Source organism: Atta colombica, unplaced genomic scaffold (assembly GCF_001594045.1).
Source record: "Atta colombica isolate Treedump-2 unplaced genomic scaffold, Acol1.0 scaffold69, whole genome shotgun sequence".
NCBI lineage: Eukaryota > Metazoa > Arthropoda > Insecta > Hymenoptera > Formicidae > Atta > Atta colombica.
Genome location: NW_017259560.1, coordinates 18,381 through 40,247, shown reverse-complemented (window position 1 = coordinate 40,247; position 21,867 = coordinate 18,381). Strand labels below are relative to the sequence as shown.

Sequence of the window (21,867 nt, the reverse complement as noted above, 5' to 3'; positions counted from 1 at the left end):
AAATAAATGATTATATTCTATTGGAGCTTAGAGATCCCACAATTCCTTTACAAATTTGTAAAGTTGTGGAAGAAAAACGATTTCATGCAAATCGTCTTAGAGGTATACTTGATGAAACATCGGATTCTATAGAATTATTTCTGAGCGACTAATGTTGCAAAGCATCATTCACATCTATAAGATCAAAGGCAACCGTTCATAAAAAGATGCTCGAGAATTGAATTAGGTCTGAACTAGATAAGAATGTTAAATTAATTATCATTTTAAAGAGATACTGACGGCAATCACGAATTACAACTAAAATTTTCTAATTTTATAGTAAAATATTTTTTACAGACTTAAAATACGCATAAATAAAAAATCCATGTATCCGATTTCAAAAAAATCAAAGAAAAATTGAAAAATTCACTTTTTACTTATACAATTCTAAAGTTAGATACAAAAGTTTTATAGTTCATATCAGGAACATAGGATTTAAGTGCAAATATCTATTCAAACAATTTCATATACAGAAAATGATAAACATTTTGATCTTAGATTAGGTCATCTTCAGTATTAGAATAACAATTTAAAATGTTTGTTAAACTATAAATTTAAACTATAAATTTGTTATATCATATATTACATCGCATCTCATTTTATGTGAATTTTTATATCTCTTATCTACAAATTTTTAAAACGATATATATAGTTTATTTTCAAGATTATTGTATATATAAAATATTTAAGTTAAGTTACATATTTAAGTGAAGCAATAATAATGTTAGAAAAACGTACAAAGTTAAATATATTAATAAAAAATGATTATTTTTAATGTTTATGATAAGAATGAACATCTGTGTCCTTTTGACACAAAATCCGTAAAGAAAAACGTTTTTCTGAATGCAAGCTATTTATGAAGAAAATTCTTCATTTGAATACATGTAAATTACATATATATATACTGAATAATAAGATGGAAGTATTTTGCGCGGAACTAGTATTTCTCTATTATGGAGGCTTTATTATATTATAAAGTCGGATATATTTCATTTTTTAGTTGATTTCTCTCATTCATTCATCCAGCTCATTTTTCATTTCTGGTCCTTCATAGTCCTCAATTAGACGTTTCTCAATTAGACTGGTTAACATCTGGAACATCAGTTCGCGTTTTCTTTGAACTTCGGATCGTTCTGTAATACAATTTATCTTTTATGTATTACTTGTCATATCTACATTAAATTCATAAAATGCATCGACATTAGTCCATATCCATGGTCTTAATGTATGATAAGATCTTTTTATCTCTGATTGAAGTGGTTTAATTTGCCCTCATTCATTTGCACTTAATATTAAATCAAACGAAGTGTCTTGATAAGTAGAATCAAATGAAAAATTATAAAAATTCATTGATTCATTATTATTATCGACTTCACTAGAAATTATATATTTTATATATTTATTGATGGATCTAGTAAGTCCAAACCCATTTTTTGTCTTGCGAGAGAAAATATTTCTCATCTATTATATTTAACATTAACCAACCAGTTATGAGCACTATAAATATTTTGATATCTTTTATTCATTTGCTTCCAAACTGAGTTGGAATAATTAGATAATTCATCATTGCCAAAATAATCCAAAAATAATACTATTTGATAGAAATAATTCTATAAGAATAGCCATTGCTCAACAGTTAATTTATTTTCTCTCAGCATTTTCAAATCTTTTTGACAATGTTTAATAAAATTATGTTTCATTAAAAAATGTTGTAATAAAGTGGATTTTTTGTTTAAAAATTTTAGAATAATATTTTAACAAAGTATACTTTTCTTTGATAATTTTTTGTTTCTTTGTGATCTTTGTTAAACTATAGAATGCTCTGCCTAGAGTATAATAAGCAAATATAATTCATTTAAAAAAATAAAAATTATGTATGTTACATAAAACTAATACCTATAAAAGAAAAGTATTGCGTTTACTTTTCAAAAATGTGATGTGTTTAAAACAATGTTTGAGATAATTGTAATAAAATAGCTCAATAAATAGCTTATTATTAATTGTGACGCAATATATCCATGAGAGAACGATATAACAATACAACCAGAATAAAATTGATCAATAAATAATCCATCTTAAATTCATCGCCACACCACAACCCTTATTGTAGCTCGTTCTTTCTTTTATTGAAATCAAATTGTATAAAATTATCGATTGGTTAGTTTCGTCTGAGTCATAGATGCCAATAAAAGAGAGAAAGAGAGAGAGTTCACTTTTCTTTCTGCACAAAATTGCACTGAAAACAATGATTGAGAATGTAATAAGTATAAATTACTTCGAAACTGATGTAGGATATTTTCCAACAATGTACACAGGTAACACTGTGTCTTACACAAAGTGTTTCAACTATAACACAGTGTTACATTGCTCGACACAATAAAAAGCTAAGTACGAGCGTGTAAAATATGTCAATGTTATCAACTTTTCAAAAAGTTTTTTGGTAGTCGTACTTATTTTGCAATAAAACCTTCAAAAATCGTCAATTCTGAAAAAATTATAACTTAAGTCTAAATAAAAATCATAAATCTATTAAGACTTAAACACAATAGACACCGGGAACAGGGAATTATGTACTGTCCGATGAAAGGTATATAAGTTCGATACATAACCTATACTAATACAAACGTACCACTACAAAGATGAAATCCATGAGACAAAAAATATGGCACAGGGAATAGGAACAATTTTCCGACGTGGAATTTTATTGAATGTTTCCTCTGCCTTTTTGACTAATTGTTTTTGAGATTATATTTTCATTCGTGAATTTAATTTTAGCAAATTTCAATTTAAAAGACATGACATTCAATCACGATTATTGCCAGAAAAGAAAATTTCACGATTCATTGGAGGATAGCACTTTCGAAAATGTAGACGACTTTAATACAGAACACTTGACACAAGATCAAAAATATGGGGACGAGCTTTAATAGATTTGATTCGATCTAGGTCATTATGATAAAATGCCTTATATGATAAAAAAATTAAAGAATTTCGAGATACTAAAAAAAATAACTTTTTGCATATCACTATCAATGTTATCACAACATATTTCATCATGCGTTTCATTTTGTGCAGACTTTTCTGTAAAAGATTGGATGTTCATACACAAATTGATTTTTTCGTGTATAATATTAGACTAAGTTCTGAAATCATGAAAATAAAAAATATATATATATATAAACAAAGCTTATAAGATATATATGTATAACATATATTCAAGTAAAAATCTGTAATAATTTTTATAAAACATAAAATTAATCTTCTTAGAGTAATCTTCTTTAAATTGTCAAATAGAAAGAAAAAATATTCATTATCCATAAATTGTAATATTAGATATTTATACATAACATTGAATATTTCAGAAAAAAATATTTTTAACAAGAAGAGCAAATAAATATCTGATCTGAATGTTAATTTGCTTTTGATACTAATACATGTCAGCAAAAGACATTAATTGATTTAAGTAAATATATAGAACTATTTAAGTAAATATGTAGAACTATTTAAATAATTTATTTATATTAAATAGTAAGTTAATAAAGTACATTAAAAAGTAATATTTAATATATGTACTTAGTTATTGGAAAAATTATTTAAAAAATATATTCAGTTAAATTATAATGTACATACCTGAAATTCCTAAAATAGAAGCCATCTCTGTTCATGCATTTTCTTTCATGATAGTATCTCGAAATTTTTTAATCTTGTTATCATATAAGGAATTTTATCATAAGGAAATGACCTAGATCGAATCAAATTTTAAAGCTCATCCCCATATTTTTTTGATCTTGTGTCAAGTGTTCTATATTAAAGTCGTCTACATTTTCGAAAAGTGCTATCTTCCAATAAATCGTGAAATTTTCTTTTCTGATAATAATCGTGATTGAATATCATGTCTTTTAAACTGAAATTTGCCAAAACTAAATTCACGAATGAAAATATAACCTCAAAAAAAAATTAGTCAAAAAGACAGAGGAAACAAGCAATCAAATTCCAATGCGTTGGAAAATTGTTCCTATTCCCTGTGCCATATTTTTTGTCTCATGGACTTCATGCATCTTTGTAGTGATACGTTTGTACTAGTATAGGTTATGTATCGAACTTATTATATATCCCGGAGCTTTCATCGGACGGTACGTAATTCCCTATGCTTATTGCCTATTGTATTTAAGCCTTTATTGATACGCTAAATATAATTATAAGAATAGAATGGAAGACTGCAATGCATTCTGGTATTCATCACTATGAAATTAAACTGCGTTTCAATACAATAAGTATTTTACAGTGTAATGTCTCTGTGTCATAGCTGGAAAACAGTCATATTTGTTTTCAGTTACATTTGACACTTTGACTAGCCATACTAATAGAAAAATAAATTTTACTTCATAGTGATAATAACCAGTGTCTCTGTTCAAAAGAGCCTTTTAGAATAAAATCGACAGAAGTAGAAATTGGTTGCACATATCGTCGTTCTCATTAAGATCCACAGTTATAGCGCCACTGATTTATCATATAACTGTTGTCAATAACTTACAATTGATTTAGTTTAAAAATACATAAACCGAATTAGTTAACATCTGGAATCAGTTCGCGTTTTTTTTGAACTTTGAATCGTTCTATAATATAATTTATCTTTTATGTAATAATATTTGTCATATCTACATATATTAAGTTCAGTATATCAATAGTTTTTTTTTTTTGGAAGTAAATTAGCTTTATACAGAAATTATTAATAAAAATTTGACTCGAATTACCGTCAGTTCGTTTATTATCGCTCTCATTCATTAGCCATGTTTTAAAATCTGCCAGGAAGTCGATTGTGGATTTTGAAAGGAGGTGAATATTACAAAAATGAGCAAAGGTTACTAAGTACTGACTAATTAAATTATTGGGTATGGGAAAAAGTTCGTGGCGTTTTTCCTGTTAAATGCTCAGCAGTCGGCAACTACTAATCGCATCAGCAACATTAGACGTGCGTTTAAAAAGTGACATTTTAATCTTTGTTTTGAACCGAAAAAGATTGAAATCGGTGAAGTGGATCAAAAGTTATTTTATTTTGAAAATGGAAATAAATAAGGAAAAAATTCGCTACATTTTGCAATATCTCTACGATAAAGACAAGAATGCTGCACAGGCTTATGAAAAAATTTGCGCTATTTACGATGAAAATACTCTATCAAAATCAGCAACACGGAAATGGTTCGCTCGCTTTCGTGCTGGAAATTTCGATGTGAAAGATAAACCTCGCTCCGGTCGATCAATCACTGAAAAGTCCGATGAAATCATGGTAAAAGTCGAGCGTGATAAGCACTGTGGAGATTGCCAGGGAACTAGGCACCGACCACAAAACAGTTTTAAATTATTTACACAAAGTTGGATACAAAAAGAAGCTCGATGTTTGGATTCCTCACGAGTTGAGTGTTAAGAACATGATGGACCGAATTAATATTTGTGATACGCTACTGAAACGGAATGAAATTGAGCTATTTCTGAAGAGAATGATAACTGGTGATGAAAAATGAATCACCTACGACAATCCATCTAGAAAAAGATCGTAGATAAAGAAAGGAGAGAAGGCGCAAGCAATCGCACCTGGATTGACGAGGAAGAAGGTGTGTAGTGAGACTGGAAGGAAATCGTTCATTATGAGCTGTTATCGTCCAATCAAACAATGAATTCCGAACTCTACTGTGAACAACTGCAGAGATTACAACAAGCAATTGAGAGAAAGCGACCAGAATTAATCTCCTATTAATCAATAGGAGAGATGTCGTCTTCCATCGACAATGCTCCACGACAATGCTCGACCACACACATCTTTGATAACTCGGCAAAAATTGCGAGAGCTTGGCTGGGAAGTTTTAATGCATCCACCATATAGTCCTGACATAGCACCCTCAGACTATCATTTGTTTAGGTCTCTGCAGAACTTTCTTAATAGTGTAAAGCTAGCTTCAAAAGAAGTCTGTGAAAATCACTTGAAGTTTTTCGATCAGAAACTACAGAAGTTCTATCATGGAATTATGGCCATGCCCCAAAAATGACAAAATATTATAGAAAATAATGGAGCATATTTGGTTTAAATAAATTGATTTCAATACTCTAAGAAAAACACTTTAATTTTACTAAAAAATCGCCACAAACTTTTTCCCATATCCAATATGAATACACTAGTGAATTTGCTTTATAATTATCATCACATTTGGAGATGCGCAATCGACCCCCAGATCGCAGACAATGGACAATCACCAAAATATAATACTTGATGTTCTTGTCATCCGGTCATATTTTGCTACTATTTAACTGTTCTCTAAAATGTTCCACAGTTAGTAAATATATGCAATCTTTCACATAATTGCAAAAATATATATTTTTTTATGACAGTTTTAAACTGGACATACTGTTCAAAAAATAATAAATTCAAGACACAATGTGATCGAAAACTCAAAAACACTCGCTCATTTTGTTGTGATCGAAAATCAGGAATAATATTAGATAGAAGATTTGTTTGCGCGTCGCATGCTCCAAATTAACCCAGAGAGCACTTGGATCACAGATAAAATGGCAGTTAAAGCAGTTGCTTCATGTGCTCCAACATTCAGTATTTAGAGCAAGTGAGCATGTCATTTAACCTAATCCGTGAGATCACTCGAACGGATCAGACATGTGCAGAGAATTTGTTTAAAGCAGTGAATTGTTGTTTTTAAAGCAGATAATTTTTAAATATTTAAAGTTACATTTATTTTTTATAATAAAAAGTAAATTTACAATTATACATTAATCGTTTTAATTTTAATCATTGTGTGTGAATATTTGATTCTACTGAATATTTCATTCTACTACAATATTTATTTGATAATTTTTATTGTTTATTAATAATCATACTTTTTTTTCTATATTTTCTATATTTTCTATATTTATTTCTCAGCATATTTATTTATTTATTATGTATTTTTTACATATTTATTTATTTATTATACAATATAAACATAAAAGTAAAAGTAAAAATATTTGAAAAATAAACACAGAATTATATGTGAATTTACAGTATTAATTGTAAATGTATTAAATAATGGATATTATTTTACTTTGTTTCTTATTTTAATTTTATTTTTAAGAATTTTTTATTCTATTGTCTAATTCTATATTATTCTAATTTTTCTATATTATTTATTTTTTCCAGAACAGCAGCATATTATGATTATTAAATGAAGTAAAATTTTCCTTTAAAAACATAAATACCTAAACTGTAAATACCTTATTTTATATGTATATACACACGCGCGCACACACACACACACACACACACACACACACACACACACACACATTTCAATAATAGTATATTTTATAACAAATGAATAGTATATTTATTTTATAATTTATTTTATAATTTCATTTACTATATGGTTTTCCAGCAAGAAACATAGCTTAAAACAATTATTCAATTTTATCCTTATTGTTTGCAATATTAAACAAAGATAAAATAATTTATTGTGATACATTGCGTCTTTTATTTAAAAACGCTCATATTAATCAGTGTCGTAATTTAGCTAAAATATTTAAATGTGAGCGCGTGTAACAGTTCTCAAAATGGCCACAGATCACGTGACTTTGTCTCACCTACATCAAAGACGCTGACACTCGCATATATAATATCTAGACTGTGCTTATACTGTAATCGTGACACGAGATGATTTGAGCTGACTTTTGTATGCAGAGTAGTTTTTACAAAATCGATAACAGAGAGAGAGAAATATATTAGTAGCTCTATCTAACCTTAGTGCTCCGTTAAACATGGGACGGTATTCATAGTCCATTTTTATTTTAAAACTGTCTTAAATATAGTAACTACATTTACACGGTACATTTAATCGGGTTTAATAACATTCGTAGTTATGAAATTGGCCAATCATAACTGTTCTTCCTAAGAATGGAACAAGTGATTTTGACAAGTTGTTCTTAACCTTTTTCATTTATTATATTAATGAATCAAATTCATTTTTGGTAATACAATCGGCTATATAACAGCTGACGGTATTATGAACAGATAAAATATTCAACCTGCAAAGGCGACTGCAGCACAGTTTGTCATTTGTTTACGCAATCACAGTATAAGAATATACAGGGAGGACAAGTAATGTCTTTGATATTTTTTAGACGAATTTTCAGGTTCTGCCATGTCTTTGGTGACCAAATACGGTATCAATAGCATTAGGAACCATCGCTTACTCAACAAAAAAAGGAGATAAAAAATCTTAACTTTCAGAATCTTTCACCAAATCGGCGATCAGTTAGATACATCCACGTACAGTCACGTTGCTTCATAAAATTAATTACTATAATCAGTTATTCAGGAGACATAGTGTCTCGTCGCTAAACAAGAGCAGTATATATAGTAGCGTATTTCTGTTGATACCATGGACGTATGAATATCTGGAACCTTCAAGGGGGGGAGGAAGATTTTAAGGGAGGAAGAGCTGCCATATCTTTTTTTTATTATGATAATATAAGAAGGGATACAGCCATTAGGAGCGGGCCTATCAGACAGGTACTACATACAAAACTAATGTCATTAGCTTAAAGTACATTTCCATTAGTGAGGAGAATGTAAGATTCTCATATCATAATCACAGATTGTACGCTCTTATATTAGATTATCTAGCTTATAACTAAAGATCATAAAATAAAATTTTTCATTTCACCGAATCGCAATAATATCTCGCAAAAACATATAAATAAGCTAGATTGACAATTACTAGAGCAGATCCATCAGAGCTAATTTAAAACAGCGGACAGTTATGAGAAATACCTTTTCTTTACAACTAAATATATAATAGCAAACTATAATAAATTAAGATAACGTAAAATAAAATAACATAACGTAAAATAAAATAACGTAAAATAAAACAACAAGTGTTACATGTACCGCATTAACTTAGATTGAATCAAATTAACATAAAAAACAAAAAAAGGCGAAACTTAGAGCATTAAATAAACTTATCAATAGCGCAAACGTGTTTAAAATATAGATTGTATCTTCATCAATTATAGCCATGAGATATTCGACAGGGTAAGGGAGAAGGCCTCTCGCCCTGACCAGAGCATTTTACAAATCCGTCTCTGTTCAGTAAAAGCACTACATTCCCAAAAGACATGATTTGGAGTTTCAAATACGCCGCATCTAACATACAGTGAAGAATCCACTATACTAAAGCAGAAAAGACTTTCCCTTAGGGATATGTGGTCCGATTAATTCTATTAATAGTTAATACAAGTGTCCTTTTCTTTATTTTAAATTTCCTGAACCAAACATGTTTGGACCAAATAGTTGTTGTAATATCCTGCACCGCGAGCGACTCGTCGCTCGTCCACCCAAACAATGTACAGGGTGGGCCATTTAAAATTTGGAATTTAATTTGGCTCTAAAAAAAAACGCATGAATATTTTTCAAAGTTTATGGCTTTATTGGAAAGATAGTACATTGCCATTAAACATGAAATACAATTTCATTCAAATAACTTCCACGACTGGCTGCACAATACCCCATTCTATCCACCCAATTTTTCAGTACATTTTCCACTGTATGGGCGCGTATTTCATCGATGGCAACTTTGATTTCATGTTTTAATTCTTGAATCGTTTCTGGCTGGTTAGTGTAACACTCATCCTTGACGATTCCCCATAAAAAATAGTCCAGTGGAGTCAAATCGCAACTGCGAGGCGGCCAATTGACATCAGCATTTCGGCTGATTATGCGATTTTCGAAGACAGTGCGCAAAAGATCGATTGTAGCGTTGGCTGTGTGGCAAGGTGCGCCGTTCTGTTGAAACCAAATGTCGTCTGTGTCCTCCTCTTCAAATTTGGGAAGCAAGAATTCGTTTAGTATGGCGTGGTAGCGCTCGCCATTGACAGTGACGGCAGCTCCTTGCTCATTTTCGAAGAAAAATGGTCCAATGATGCCGCCGGACCAAAAACCCCACCAAACAGTCACTCGTTGTGGATGCATCGACTTCTCCGTGATGACGTGCGGATTCTCTGATCCCCAAATACGACAATTCTGCTTGTTCATATAGCCACCGAGATGAAAATGAGTTTCGTCAGAAATGATTTTTCGGTAAAAATGTTTATCTTCAACCAAGCGTTGTTCAGCCCATTGGGCGAACCGAAAACGCATCGGATGGTCATGCGGCTTCAATTTTTGCACTAATTGAACTTTGTACGGCTTCATACCGAGGTCTTCAAAATTCTTCTCAAAGAAGTAAGTGAAATGTTCAAGTTTTGAGAACGATGGCGGAGTTGATGTTGATTGTTAAAGCACTCTGAGCAATAGCAGAAATGTTTCGGTTGACCTTACTGGACGAGCACGTGAACGAGTTGCTTTATTCAATAAGGATCCAGTTTGCTGAATTCGCTTCACAAATTGATCCACAAACTGCGTGAAGGCATTTCTTTTCTATCAAATTTTCCACGTAAATTTCTTACAATTTGGGTTGAAGACTCACTATTTTGGAAATAAGTTTTCAATATTTCCCAATTTTGTTCAAGCTTATAGCGACCCAGTTCGTAAATATCAAACAAAAAACTAAATTTCTGATACGTTATAAATGTTATTACGCCTTTCAAACTCAAAATAACCGGTAGTTGAAATTCCAAATTCCGCCCTGTACATCTGTCGGTTCTATAGAGAATTCAGACACTGGAATTTTCAATTGCGTATCTCTGTAGAGGCAATAGCCTCTCTAGCCTATCCGCTTGTTCGTTGCCTGAAATCCCTATATGGAATCCCTATATGGAATATGAGCTTAACCTCAATTCCTTTGTCGCTAGTCAAAAGAAGAACTGCTATTCTTAATAAAAAGAGATGCGATTTATCCCGGTGATCAAACTATGCGCTGCATTAAGGACTGATTTAGTGTCTGAGAAAATAGTTAGCTTAGACCTATAGATACATCTTAGTTCCAGAGCCATGAGAATCATCATTGCTTCGATACAAAATGAAGAGACAAAACCCGCACACCTATATCCTTCGGAGATAGATCCATCATAAAACATCACTTCAAAATCAGCATATTGCGAATCTTCTACACATGATCCATTAGTGAAAAGATACGATGGATGAATTAATCTCCTCGTTGAATAATCCTAAAAAAGTAACATCAGTACCATATTTACCTGCCAAAGAATTTTCCATCTTCAAGGTTCACCTCTGGACGAAAAAGCAAAGCATCGAATGATTTTGAGAAACACAACGGATCATCAAGATTGGAAAGGTAATGCTTTTTAACGTTTACGTCCTCCTGAGTTAACATAATCGGAGCTCGATTAACGTAGTCGCACTATGTGGGAGTCCGCCAATTCTTTAAGCTTTTCCAAATAGATGACATTTAGAGTTTGTTGCTAGTCTAGAAGGAAATTTCTCCCTAAGTATCGGAATCTAACAAGCAGGGGAGGCTCCTTCGCCTCGCACAGAATTAATCGGAATATACTCTGTCTATACCTCATGACCAATCTAAGAGGGCTCGGTACTGAATTTTGTTAAGTTCAAATAAAAACTTATTCGAAAAATCCTGAAGCATGAAACCCCTATATTCTAAAGGGTCTTTCAATAAAGACGCTCGATTTTTAAATGTAAATAAAACAAGTTGTGTGTGAGATATCCACTCAATTTTTTTTTATTTGAAAGAATATTTTATGGCATTAAGTATGGAATATAATGTTGCTCAAATGTCCGCCGGCTTCGCTTGGTGACACATATTCGGGCGGTCCAATTTTCGATGACTTTCTTACATAAATCTGGCTGAATTTGCTGGATGGCGTTTGTTATGTTGACTTTGAGAGCATCAATTGTTTGCGGTTTATTCGTATAGACCTGCGATTTAAGATAGCCCCAAAGGAAGAAGTCTAAAGGCGTTAAATCGCACGATCTCAGTGGCCAGTTCACGTCGCCGCCGTGCGAGATAACCATGCCTTCAATCGCTCGTGTAGAACGTCCATCGTGGCATGCGGTGTGTGGCACGTAGCGCCATCCTGTTGAAACCACATGTTATCGATATCCATATCATTCATTTTAGGCCACAAGAAGTTGCTTATCATCGATCTGTAGCGCTCGCCGTTGACGATTATGGCAACGCCCGCTTCGTTTTGAAAAAAGTACGGACCGATGATTCTGCCAGACCAAAATCCGCAAACAGTGACTTTCTCGGGATGCATTTGAGCTGGTGTATGGTGTATCTCGCGTGGATATCGTCCCAAATTCGACAATTTTGTTTGTTCACATATCCATTCATCCAAAAATGGGCCTCATCGTTAAAGATGATTTGTTTGGCGAAATTTGGGTTAACTTCCAACTGCTCCAGAACTCAATCAGCGAATCCATGACGTTGTCTATGGTCGTTTACCTTAAGTTCCTGGGTCAGTTGAATTTTATAGAGGTGCAGACCTTGCGTTTCGGCGACGTACTGGTGTTGGCTGATTATTTATCGAACCGATTGACTCGAATTTGGCCACCAAATATCGAATAGTCGATTCGGCAGGACGGTTGTGGCGAGGATAAAAATCACGTTTCTCAAACGGAGCACTGATTTTAATAATAAAATTTTATGATTTGCACACGTTGCTCAACACTATGACCTTCCATGATGATTTGTCATACACTATTAAACAATTCACAACAAATTTGACAGATGTCACTTTAACAATATGGCTACTATGATCTAACAAATTTCGAGCGTCCCTATTGAAAGACCTTATAGATCTAATCAAGGCGTAATAAATTAATCTAAGTAATTTGGGATCGGCGCTTCACCAAAGGCGCCCGATGCACTTTATAATTCGTAATGAACAAATACAATGACTTTTGATATAATTAACATGGGTAGACTATTCTAAATTAGATTGTAAATTTATCTCTAAGAATTTTATTTTATCAGGATTTGCAATAATTTCTCTCTGAATCCGAATCGAGAAAGATCTTTTTTAATTACATTACTATACTTAACTTCCGCCTAACTTAAGTTTTAAGAGCTTTATTATTCTTGCTATATAATGCTAAATACACATAGCTTAGTTTTCTCTGCTGACAAGATAAGACTATCTAATGAGGCAGAAATCTTATTAGCTGCACTTTCGACTCTATTTCAAATCCTCGATCGAGTCCAAAGCAGAAAAAATGCAGCGTCTGCGTACTGAATTATCTTGCACTCTTAGTAGTTGACCTCCTCCAATTCGGTGATGTAGATAGCGTATAACATAGGGCTCAGTACAGAATTGCCCTGTGGCAGCTCTTTGAAAAGTCAAAAAACTTTTTCTATTTCCCTATATTTACACCACACTTGACACGCAGATACCAAATTGTAAATAAAGCGGCAGAACATGAGAGGGATACCCAGATTTGTTAATTAATACAACATTATTATATATTGCTTTGATATCAAGAAAAGCAACTGCCATCGGAATATTCGTTTGAAAGTTTCCAAAAATTTCCATATAGAAAATTGTTGAGTTATTCATGCATGAAAGCCCTCTACGAAAAAATCAAACTGCAAAAATTGTCGTAACACTTACTTAAATTGTAAACGTAAGTAACGCACAAGCTTTCACGTATGACGTATAACTTAACTAATCTCCTGGAAGGGGCATAACATTACTTGTAAAAATTTTGTAAAAATACATGTGAGGAATGCAAAGATTACAGAAGTCAAATTTAAAGAGACTCTATATATAATTGCACCCTGAGTTTGTTTTCTGAATAACAATTACATGTTATTAACTGCGGCGGCTATAAATAAGATTGAAGGACGTTGAGTGGTCGACACTATTACTTTTTTTTGTTTAATACAGACGGAAAAAGCTACATTTAATCTAACTCTATCCGAAATGGATCTCAACTATGCACAGCATACATGTACTGTTCCAATAGGAACATGTACGATAGGCCTTTTCTGTTCTTTTTTATTGAATTTTTGCACTTGTTCATCTTTTTTCCTCTTTTTTCCTACTGGAGAGAAAAGGAAGAAAGATGAACTAATATAAACAAAAATTCAGGCAAAATGAACAGGCCTAATGTTACATTTTGTACATTCCTATATCCGTTTGTGTTAAAATGTGTTAATCAAATGTAAAATAGTGTGTTCAATTTGCAAGCGTTCTCTCTAAAATTAGCGCTTTTCGTCATTTCTCTGCTTCTTGTTCCGCAAGATCTATGGGTGATATTTTATTTGTGCATTTTTATCGTACAATAAATTTTTCAAACCTGTTGATTGGCTATAGAGTGTGTTTTCCATTTGATAACACAAATCGACATAAGCGTCATTCTATCCTTCTTGATATTTAGAAAGTGATAAAAATAGAATGACGCTTGTGTAAAACTCTATATATTACTAAAGTAGCGCATTTTTTTTATTTTGTTAACAGCCTTTTTATTGGCTATTTCACCGCCTTCTTGGACCTTATCTATAGTCCAATAAACGCTTAGTATTTATTAGTACATATTGTTATTATTGGTACATGATAAGATTAGTTCGATATGCGGACTAATGTGCTACTTCAGTAATAGAGCTTGAGAGTGCGATTACAGTAGCACGGTACGCTTTGACTATAAACACATGGACTGCCAGTAGCTAATTTCAGATATGTCGCTATGCTGAAAGATTAAGCTTCGCCCCGGACAGTAATTTTCTGCGAGAGTGGGGAGCTTTGACTATAGTATATACACGTTTATGGTGTGCAATGGTCAGCAAAAATGGTTCTGCTCCCCGAAGAGATTATTCGAATGATTTCAGAATCCATTAATTTGCTGGTGATACTATATTTCTGTATCTGATACTATAGTTCTGTATCTGAATCAGAAAATCAAATAATAGAAAAATAGAAGAAGAAGAAGAAGAAGAACGGTCAGTATATATCAATTTTCGCATTTGAACTTATCGGTCTCTACTGTTCGCAAGCCTAACAATCTTTAGCCAACTTCGGCGACACAAAGAATATGCATCGCATTTCCTATAATAAATATGAGAGACAAGCAATATTCATGTATTTATAGTCAAAGGTACGTGGTAGGCAATGCAGAAACTAACTAGGTAACTATAAGAATCGCACAAACCGTGCTGCTTGTTTATTTTTTCCTCTATTATGCTGAGTTTAGATTTTCACTTGAGTATCACTCAAGTATTACTCTATTCTTGTTGTTTATCGTATTTTTTAGATAAGGACATTACACCTGGGAAGGACCTAGGTGGGAATTTAAATAAAACGCCTTTATATGTGAGCGGTACGAGCTAGTGACAAACATTACTAAGCATTTTTTAATAGAATTAATTAATTTAAATGCAATTATTAAATAAATCTGTTGAAAAATAAGAATGCTGAAGAGTGCTAAAATATGCATAAAAATAAGTTAATATGTTAAAAAAAATTCATATTAAAATTTATTATATTGTCGCTAGCCCGTGCTGCTTACCGTGCTACATGTAATGCTTATTGCACATTGAATGTGATAAGCGATGAGCGACAAGCGATACCCATGAGAGCTTTGCTTTGCGTCGTCATGTGAGAAAAAGCTTTTATTGAATATCGCTCGTCGTTCATCGCTCATAGTGTCAATATGCAATAGATATAATGCCATCCTGACGCGTATCGCTGTACGTGCGTATTCGCATGTCGAAGGATTTGACCAGTCACGTATGCGACAATTGTGTCCTTGATTTCCATGAAGCGATTCATACGTAAGCGGATTAGCGGATCGCCAATCACAGAATCGTTGCAAATTTTGCAAGCAGATCTAACAGAACGATTCTGTGATTGGCGATTCGCTAATCCGCTTACATATGAATCATGTCCATGGGACATTAAGGACACAATTGTCGCGAATGTAAAATGGATCGTCAGTGATTGATTGAATCCTTCGATACGCGAATCCGCGTCATGGGATCACTGAATTATATCCACTGAAATGACATCTCCGCTGAAACATAGAAAATCGTGGCACTAATTGATCAGGTCTATTTTAATTTGATTAATATAAGAGCGAATCAGAAGTTTTTAGGTGCTCATGCGCACTTATGTTTTTTTAGTGAGACATGTCAACATCTCTTTCGTGTATGTGGGGTTATATTTGAAAGATTACTTTGAAAAATTTATAAAATCGCATGATTGCGATAAAATGTGCAAAGCATCAACATGAAGTATTATGTGCCTGAGTGTAGGCAGAAAAATAAAAAAGACATTTCATTTCATGGATAAGAATTCTTATATTAAATGCATCAATTCTTGCTCATGAGTTAACGATGTAGGATATGAAAAATGTTATTAATGTTGTTTTATTGAATGTATTAATAATAGAAAAAATAATAGAAAAAATAATGTCAATTGAAGTGACATTATTTTTATTTACGTATTATTCATGTCTATATAGATTGTCATACATTGATAATATATCGATCGATACATCGCAGTGTGCCTGCGAACGCTTTTGATTTGCTCAAATATTGTCCCAACTAAAATGGCGGCTGATCAATTGTGCCATAAATTTTCTCCAATTGCCCATTCCAATGTATATATAGTTCAATGGATGGCACCCTAATAGAGGAAAAAATAAGCAAGCGGCACGGTTTGCGCGGTTCCTATATAGTTATCTATTTAATTTCTGTACCGCATAACGCGCTACATGTAATCGCTCTTACGCTTGTGTCATCAAGTGGGAAGTATTTATCTTAGAAAGATCCGAGGACCTCTCTGTCCTGTACATATTTATTATACAATAAAAATGAAATAACATTTTAAGGTGCCATTTCATGCTGACGCTCGACGCTCATTTTGGGCGTCAACAAACGTCATGTGACTAGAGTTCTTCTAGTAAGAGTTAAAACATAAGATCGGAACGACGCTATTGTCTGGTGTCGGGTACTATCCGGAAATAGCACAATAATTCCACTATAGTTGAGAAGTTGACAGTCCGATTTCACGTTCGCGCCTTCTACAAGTGCTCAATTCACTGCTATATCGAAAGTATCTGCAAATGATGGCGTTTAAGGGATCCGAAATCTGACCAATCAGAGATCGGTGCCCTTTATAATTTGACTCTTAGAAGCTCCGCACAATAGAAGGAACAGAGAATAAGAATTTCAACCTAGTTACAGTTTTCAGAAACTGTATATTCTACAATACATGATTTCTGAGATTGAAGTTCTTATTCTTTATTCTCTGTTCCCTGTTCCTTTTATTGCGGAGCCCCTAAAACTACATGAAGCATGGAGCATTCTTCATGTAAAATTGTTATGACAACTACTATGCAAACTGCGAGAACGGTGTTATTAAAGAACGGTGTTACTAGATTAACAAAAATAAACTGCTGCCATTTTGGCTTCATGACGCGCGATTATTCTTCAAAACTTTAGCCTTTTTCGCTGCGATTTTTGCAATTTTCAATACAACAATCGGACATTTTCGATAATACAGAATCGATAATAACAGATTTTTCTTCTTCCAGACTCCTGTATGGATTTCCGATCTTTTAACAGAATTAGGTTAGGATAGCACTTCGATGCCAGGTTGGCTCCAAATGTTAATTCAGTAAATTTTCTTATCGCGGTACTTCGTTAATCTAGTGACTTTAAGTATCGTGGAACAAAAGCGACATCTGAAGTCTGGGGGATTCTGTATTTTCAAAATGAAAATTACAAAAGTGAACAAATTTCCTAAATGTTGACCAATGAAATTATCAGTATTCTAATAAATTCGCTCATTTTTATAATTTTTACCTCGTTTCAAGATACAAAATCTTTATTCGATTCCCTCAATCGAATTAATTCAGACCACCACTTTTGACCACTTCATAACTATTTCTGACTACTTTCTGATTTCGTCCATATAAGTTCGGCCTCCTATTTTCTATGCTCCATGACCATACTCTTAGATTTGTTCGCATCGCATACTCCAACATGCTTCAACATATTCTTACCATAGCTCCTACTCATTCTAATTAGCGCAGGGGGAGAGAGCTTCACAGGGAGAGAGTGGCAAATTGCATCACGTGACCCGTCTCCTGTGCTTGAACATGGGCAAAAGCTCCATAGGATGGAAGAGATTGGAGAAAACTGGTCACATAATCCTCGTCCTGATTGGACGTGATGCAATTTGCCATTATCTCCTTATGAGACTCTCTAAAGATTTGTTCGCGTCGCACACTCCAACATGCCCAACACATTTCAATATGTTCGCGTCACTGAAATCAATATGGCGACTAAATGTTCGCGTCGCATTAGAGCATATTCCGGATCAATTAAGAGCACGCTCCACCTCAGAAGGTAGTATGATTAAAATATGTTACGCACGCATGCGTAATGATTGAAAACGTACTATATCGAAAAAAAGTATTTTAGATTCATTTTGTAAAAACATTTAATAAATGCATTTTTGATATAAATATAAAAATATAACAACATAATATAATATTAATAAAATAAAATAATATTAATACAATAAAATATAATATAATATAACTTTTATACTTATTAAAAGCACATTTATTTTGTAAAAATGCTTTTCAAATAATCGAGGTAACACAAAATACTTCAAACGAAACGAGGCACATGTCCCATCTGTTTGTGTGGATTAGGTTAGATTAGGTGACAAGCATTTATCCTAAATCCGTTTGTGTCACTGAACATTGGAGTACATGAATGCAACTACTCCAATCGTCACCTTATCAGTTTAAGTCTCTCTCTCTCTCTCTCTCTCTCTCTCTCTCTTTCTCTCTCTCTCTGGGTTAATTTGGAACATGCGACGTAAACAAATCTTAATTATAGCCATAGATATAGTATTTCTAGATCGAGCATTGTCAGAAATTTCGGGAGTAGGGGTAGCCCTCATTTAGAAAAAGATACACTCGGTCCTGTATTCTCTCTCGTTTCGCGTATGCATATAAAGTGTACCTCTGAAAGAAAGGTTGGAAAGTGAGAATAAAGAACTAAAATATAATAGCTTATAGTCAGATCGGCGAGAAGAATGTTCTGTGAGAACTCACAAACGCGAATCAGGATGGACATATTCTGTCGCGAAATTTTTGTTAACCAGATTAGCCCATCAAGCTCTTGATGTTTTCGATCCTCTTTCTCAGAGGTACACATTGGGTGCTTTCCAATTGCAATGTCGCTAGACACTTTCGCACATGGCGACATAAATTACGTTCCAATTGTTATCATCGATATGCTATATCTGTACTCAGTATTTTTTGACAATTACATTTTACTAACTGCAGCGGCTATAAATGAGGGTGGAAGACGTTGAGTAGCCGGCACATTTACTTTTTTTTAATACAGGCGGAAAAAACTATATTTAATCTAACTCTATCCGAAACGGATCTCAACCATGCACAGCGTACACATTCTGATCCAATTGAATCATGCACAAACACACTTTGTGCATTCCTGTGTACTTTTGTGTTCAGATATTAAGATATTAAGTAATTGGAAAGTACCCTTTATATATAAGTGCGAAACAAGAGAGAATCAAGTGAATGCGTTCTTTTCTAAATTAGGACTACCCCCACTCCTCGAATGTTCGGTCTACTATGTCTATGATTATAGGTCCTTTGCATCGTTTTTATACCGCTGAAAGTTTGCCCAGAACCTAGACGGTCTTTAATAGTATCATCAGTGACTGTACTAACAACTGGCAGTAATATACGAACACGGCCTTGCTCGGCTGATTAATCTGGATCTATAATAGATTTTTAAGTCTTAAGATAAATTTTCAGAAACTGCTCAAACCGGCTGTTTCATCGACAAAAACGATCATATAGTCAAAAATAATAACTATTATTCATCAATTTTGATCACATAATCCTTTTTGTCGCTAAAATAGCCGGTTTGAGCAGCTCGTGAAAATTTATTTTTAAATGGACAAATCACAGTTGATTTTCTTCGTACTCGACTGTAATTGATCAATTTCTGATAGCTTAAGATTTAAATCACCTATCACAGATCCGGACTCAAACTCGAAAAACATGGCTTCGAAAAATACATGGAAAATCATGGAAAATGGGGAAAATGATTTTAATGTAAATGCGATCTTTAAACGCAGTTGGTAAATAGTAGGTAACTATTTTTGAAAAAAATTCAGTGTTCCTATTCTTGGAAAAAAAAACGTATACGAAAAATTAGGGAAAGTATACTATATAATATAGTATACTATATGATATATAGTATACATAACATATATAGTATATAGTATACATAATATATATTGTATACTGTACATCCCTATCAACCTAATAATTTTCAAAATAGTCATTTTATTTTCGATATTTAAACGTACCAATAAGGAATCATTTTGAATTTTTTCAGATGAGCAGGATCGACTCAAACATGATTGCCCCATGTGGAAATATCTTTTTTAAAATCAATTATTTGAAAATGATCTACCGAGGATGATTTTCATTTTTTTGTTACAAAAAAATCTCTAAACATTGTTATATTAAATATTAATATAGGAAAAATACCAATTATTTTTATGGATTCATAAAGAATTCCAAAAAAACGCAAAAATAACGCGTTACATTAGAAAAATACATGTACGTCGCGAAATATTCCATTATATATTAATACATTATATATAATAAATAATTAGTTTTAATCTTTTATTGACGTTTTAATAAACGTTTTGAACCCGTAGATATATTTAAATATTCGTATTTTGTCCTTTCAATTATATTATTTGCATTGCAATTTAAAAAGTTAGGAAATTGATACTTAAATATTTTTCAATATTAAGTACACTGTTTCTCTGTCGTTATTCAGTAAAAATGGATCTTAAAACAGTCATCAAGATTTATAATTTATTAATATAAAAGTTGAAATTTTCAACATATTTTACTGATCTATATGTCGTCATATACAATAGCATATGAAAAAGTTAATGATGAATTCAATTGAAAACACTGCGTATGAGTGCATATTAAAGCCGTTGTTCATTGATTTAATTTGAATATAAAAGTAAAATGCAAATATTTTGAATTATAAAATACATATTTTACGTAATAATGTAATAAAATAAGTATTTCAGGATTTAATCGATTTCTATATTTATGTGTAAACATATCTTTTCATTATTTTGTGTACGACGACTTTAATGTGCATCAGTGCGCACTGAGTGCAATTTGTTATAATATATATTGCAAAAAAATTTACATAATTTTTCATTAACATTTTTTGTTTGATTAAGCATCAAATTATTAAAATAGCTTGTCAATTTAATTCATATTACTACAGTAGTTTAATTGTATTTATAAGTCCAAAAAACCAATTGACGCTCAATGCGAATGATTACAAATATGATATATATCCAGAGAGCATAAAATACTAAAAGATGACGAAAGAATGTCTTTTTCAAGTTGTCTTTTCGGCAAAGCGATAAGTTGACTAAGACATCTTTCTATCAACCTCTTTCCATCATCTCTGGATTAAGAGGAGGGGTACATTATACTACAATTTAAACTTGTTATTTAGAGTGCCCCTTATTGTTGCCTAGGGCCGCTGAACGGAGAATGCCAAGAAAACATTTTCGGTCTACTTGAAACAAGTGATTAGTGTGAGAAGGAGCTCGCTGTCTCGTTCATTCTCGGCGCGCCGCATAGGCTCGTGCTTAAATGTGTGGCTATCGGTTTCGCCAGACTGCCGTCTAATTCTGTGTCGCCACCGTCAACGCAGCAGAGTTCTTGACTGAGTAGTAAGCCTTAAGGATCTAATTTTGACCGTTAAGATTATTATTTCTATTCCTTATTGTTGAATTTTCAAATGCAATGCGGTCCAGTAAGATTCTTATTATTAA

The 21,867-nt window shown here is 32.7% G+C and overlaps 1 protein-coding gene across 1 annotated transcript; it reads right to left on the bottom strand.

Moving 5' to 3' along the window:
- Positions 1-1,053: 1,053 nt before the first annotated feature.
- LOC108692288 lies at positions 1,054-10,270 on the bottom strand. The gene is made up of 2 exons (XM_018200478.1): positions 9,562-10,270; positions 1,054-1,172 (listed from the first exon to the last, which is right to left on the bottom strand). The coding sequence occupies exons 1-2, from the start codon at positions 10,268-10,270 to the stop codon at positions 1,054-1,056; spliced, it is 828 nt and encodes a 275-aa protein (XP_018055967.1).
- Between the last annotated feature and the right edge of the window lie 11,597 nt (positions 10,271-21,867).

What these genes read in the sequence shown, in the direction of transcription:
- LOC108692288 (XM_018200478.1), bottom strand. Translation starts at nt 10,270, where the DNA reads ATGAAGCCGTACAAAGTTCAATTAGTGCAAAAATTGAAGCCGCATGAC. An exon ending in TTGTGCAGCCAGTCGTGGAA is followed by an intron (nt 1,173 to 9,561) that starts GTTATTTGAATG and finishes ATTGTATTACAG; the next exon opens with AACGATCCGAAGTTCAAAGA.